General features: G+C 43.5%; 1 protein-coding gene across 1 annotated transcript in view; it reads left to right on the top strand.

Moving 5' to 3' along the window:
- The window catches only part of ZNF423 (zinc finger protein 423), a gene marked incomplete at its 3' end in the record, with an annotated part of 303,352 nt that overhangs the window by 225,034 nt on the left and 73,878 nt on the right, over positions 1-4,440 (top strand). The window contains exon 6 of the mRNA XM_015419239.1: positions 2,938-3,027. Coding sequence (XP_015274725.1) covers positions 2,938-3,027 — 90 coding nt within the window. The remainder of the gene's footprint in view (positions 1-2,937; positions 3,028-4,440) is intronic.

Here is a 4,440-nt window from a genome sequence, read left to right as displayed (position 1 = left end):
AGGTGAATGTCACAGAGAGGCACAGCGCCATAGAACAGCCGTTGCCCCATAAGGCCGTCTTGCCAAGCCGACAGCACTCCGGATGAAAGTGGGCCAGTTCCAACCCTTGGTGCGAGAGGGCATAGGGGGGCTCGGTTCGAACTTTGGTGGCATTTCACCCACTTACGCCGCTAAAGCCTTGTAATTGTCTGACGAAAACAAGTCGGGGGACTGAGGTGGGCCGGAGCGGCGTGTGGGGCGGGAGACGGGGGAGCGAGGAAGATTGGAGAAGAATTAGGTTATTACATTTCCTCCTTAATTCTTCATCAGGGCTCCTGCCTCTTTTTGCGAGGGAGAGAGGGAAAGGAGAGGGAGAGAGAGAGAGAGAGAGAAATCAATGCATTCTGATTCTGTAATTTCCCAGGGTGCCTCACTCGGAGCACAGGGTGCCCTGGGAGGTGACATACCCGGTCATGGAAGCTTGAACTCTTTTTTTTCCCCTCCTTTCCCTTCCCCACCAAAAGAATTCATTGGAATTTCACAACCTTTGCATGCTTTTGTGAAAACACTCATTTGTGTTTGCGCCAACCCGCTAATGGCGGATGCCAGGGTTTGCGAATCCCACCTACATTCGGTGCTCGTTATGGCATGGAATGCGCCGTTAATAATGCATCTGTGAAACTCAGCTGCGAGGGAGCCAAGTAATTATCCCACCGTAGCGTTCCCTGCCTCAGTGTCATCACAACTGGGGCTTCATTAAAAGTCCTAACAGTAGAGATGTTGTGTGGTGTGTAGCCGGTGTGTATGTATATATCGGGGCGTGCGTGCGTGTGTGAGTGAGTGTGTGTATATATATTCATTTAAATTATCAGCCATGCCACGGCTCAGAGGTAATTTGACTTTTTGAAACCGTGGAGCCCCTGTGAATTTCCTTCCTCCTCTCCCTCTCGCTGCTGTACCAGCTGATCAGCCCCAGAAGAACAAAAGGTTTATCTGAAGCTATGAAGCATATATTCACCAGCTTCTGGCGTCTAGATAAAAAAAAAAAATCAAAGTACTCCATTGAACATGTTAATACTGAGCAAAATGCACGCAGTCAGACACTAAACCTTTACAGGGATTTAGGCATTTGAAAAGTGATACGCTGATCGGGTCTTGAGTCAGGTTCCTTAAGCACAGAGTCAAGCAAAAAAAATATATCAGAAAACAATAGTTTTTTTTTTTATAAATGGGATACTTGCAGGGCAACCCTAAGTAGATTTATACCTTCCTAAGTCCATTGAAGTTGGTGGGCTTAGAAGTGTACACCTCTGTTTAGGAGTGCGCTATTACCATTCGTCCTTTAGGTTCTAGAAATGTGTTCTTGTTTTTGTCGAACGGGTTACCTTCAATACGACATTTTTCTTGCATGTTATACAACTGGGGGGGGGTGGATACCGCTTAAGAGGACGTGTGGGTTCTTTGCTGACCTCGGGAGGATCTGGAGGTCAACGGCAGAGCTTGTTCGTTCAGAAGTTTCTTGAATTCAACCTTCAGTGCTTTTAGTTGAAGCATTTCCAATTGCAGGGCTGGGAGAAACCTTTTCCATTAAGAGCTGAGGAAGAGTTTGAGGGTTATACGTTCTTAAAAAGGTAGGCAACTTGTTTAGCGCTGATTGGATTGAGGTCTGTGAGCTCTTGTTAATTTGAGAATCGTTGAATGAGGCCTAAGGTCAGCTTCGTCCACCGTTCTCTTTCCAGCGATGGCCGCTGACCAGAAGGCTGTAGGAGGTTCACATGTGGAGCACCATCTCCCGTTGCTTGTTCTCCAGCTCCTGGTAATCATAAAAAAGTAGCTGGCCTGCTGATAACAGATGTGGATTTAATAACTATTTCGTAAAGGGGGGAAAAAACCTCTCTGAAAACACTGGTTCAAAATCCAGTGTGTACTGGGATTACACCATTTTTAGAAAGCAAAGAAAACTTTACAATGTTTGAGGCATCTAAATGTTTTAAAAATATGAAGTAAACCGAGGAACGTAATGGAACATAAAAAGTACAGTCACAGAGGCACACGAGCTTTTACTGCTGCCTCCCTTTTTCTGATTCTAACTTGCCTCTTTGTAAGCTGCCCTGAGCTGTTGGGGAGGGCGGGATATAAACCCAAAAATAAATAAATAAAAATAAATAAATAACATGAACCACAAATTATTTTATCTATTTCTTATTTAGAAAATTTTTTTGCCGCCTCTCCAGCAACCTGCTATTTTTGCCCAACATGAGATAAAAACCTGGTAGGGCTTTGCAGGTAACATATCTATACCCTTTCTCTTCCCATCCCTGATTTTTTAATCTGAGCCACGGTTCACTAGAACTCACAACAGAACTTGATTGTACTTTCAAGACACAGCAACAGGACATGGGAAGTAAAACCCTCCAAGCCTTTTTCACTCAACGAGAATCCATACCAGTATCTATATATCTAATTCTCAACAGTCCCCTACGTGCAGATATCTGAATCTGCAGATAGGGGGCATACTTACCCCAAACAAGTTTTTCTGCAAATTTGGGTGACCTTTTGGGTTTTCAGAAAAATCTGAAAACTTATACATTGGTGGTGGAGGGGTTAAATTCTTCCCAAAATAAAAAGAGTTGTCTCCAGACTTGGAGCAGCTTCCAGGCACTGCTGCCGCTGCCGGGCTCAAAGGGAGGGAAAAAGAGGGAGGGAGAAAGAAGAGGAGATTGGCTTGGGGGGGGGGGGAGAGAAAGGAAAAGTTGGGGGGGATTGGCTTGGGGGAGGAGAAAAAGAAGGGATTGGCTTGGGGAGAGAATGAAATGGGAAGATCGAGGGAGAGGGAAGGAAGCAAAGATGGGGAAACGCCCCCTCCCCGCAAGTTTCTCGCAGGTCCCCACTTGTTGCATATAATCCTCAAATAGACGTTTCACAAAAGCCATTTTTTTATAGCTGTTTTCTTTTAAGGTGGCTGCAGTCTCTGCATCAAATGCAAGCGGCTAAAGCAGAGATCACTTCATACCTTTTCTTCTGATTCGGCCTCTGGGCAAGGCAAAGGTAAATAAAAGGAAATGAGATCTTGTTGCAAAGACGAGGACGGAGTGTGGACAAATCTACTGACTCCGAGATTATTATCATTTGCTGCATCGGCCCACACTGAAAGGGAACAAACAGCAGAGGTCTACAAAGCAGGACATTCCTGACACAAATACTGGCTCTGTAATTAAGGAGGGTTTTTAAATCAGCACTGAACTAAGTCCAATGTATTTATATTGTCTTTAAAGAGCTAGATTGATGCTGGGGATATGCTACAAGTTAGGAGCTCTAAGTTGCCACTCAGAGCCCATTTCAAGTGATCACGGGCAACCTCTTCATGACAAGCCAGCCCTCCTGCCCATAAACATTGGGGTTTGTTGAATTTCCCTCATTCTTTTGAAGAAGCTGCTTAATCTCATGGCTGCCATCGCATCTGGCGCCAGTGAATTTTATGTTTCTTACTGTGTTGTACAAAAGTCCTGTCCTCTGCGCCTTGACATGAAGAAATAGTGATGGAAAATGCAAAAGACAAATATAGCTACTGTTAAATACTGGGTTCCATAGATGGTCCGGCCCCAAGCCTAGTCATCATCTCTGCTTTATTAGTGATTCAGCAAGAACAAGACAAAGACCCAGGGCAATGGCCCTATTTAAATAGCATGCAACTCCCTCCACTTCCCAAACAACTACCAACGCTAGGCTATTGTCAGAACCATTATGATTGGCCCCCTCCAGAGTCCTGGTCGGCTATTGTTCTAGAGCTCCAAGCTCAGCCAGTCTCTGGTAGAAACAGTCCTGGAATGTTCCAGTCCCCAATACATAACACCTACATCAAAGGCAGAATGTAGGTAGCCATGTTGGTCTGTACTAGTAGAACAAAATTTGAGTCCAGTAGTAGTAGTGGTAGTAGTAGTAGTAGTAGTAGTAGTAGTAGTAGTAGTAGTAGTAGTAGTAGTAGTAGTAGTAGTAGTAGTAGTAGTAGTAGTAGTAGTAGTAGTAGTAGTAGTAGTAGTAGTAGTAGTAGTAGTAGTAGTAGTAGTAGTAGTAGTAGTAGTAGTAGTAGTAGTAGTAGTAGTAGTAGTAGTAGTAGTAGTAGTAGTAGTAGTAGTAGTAGTAGTAGTAGTAGTAGTAGTAGTAGTAGTAGTAGTAGTAGTAGTAGTAGTAGTAGTAGTAGTAGTAGTAGTAGTAGTAGTAGTAGTAGTAGTAGTAGTAGTAGTAGTAGTAGTAGTAGTAGTAGTAGTAGTAGTAGTAGTAGTAGTAGTAGTAGTAGTAGTAGTAGTAGTAGTAGTAGTAGTAGTAGTAGTAGTAGTAGTAGTAGTAGTAGTAGTAGTAGTAGTAGTAGTAGTAGTAGTAGTAGTAGTAGTAGTAGTAGTAGTAGTAGTAGTAGTAGTAGTAGTAGTAGTAGTAGTAGTAGTAGTAGTAGTAGTAGTAGTA

Source organism: Gekko japonicus, unplaced genomic scaffold (genome assembly GCF_001447785.1).
Source record: "Gekko japonicus isolate JY-2015 unplaced genomic scaffold, Gekko_japonicus_V1.1 scaffold111, whole genome shotgun sequence".
NCBI classification, from domain to species: Eukaryota; Metazoa; Chordata; class Lepidosauria; order Squamata; family Gekkonidae; genus Gekko; species Gekko japonicus.
Note: the sequence above shows the minus strand (reverse complement) of the source record. Positions and strands in the feature narration are given on the sequence as shown.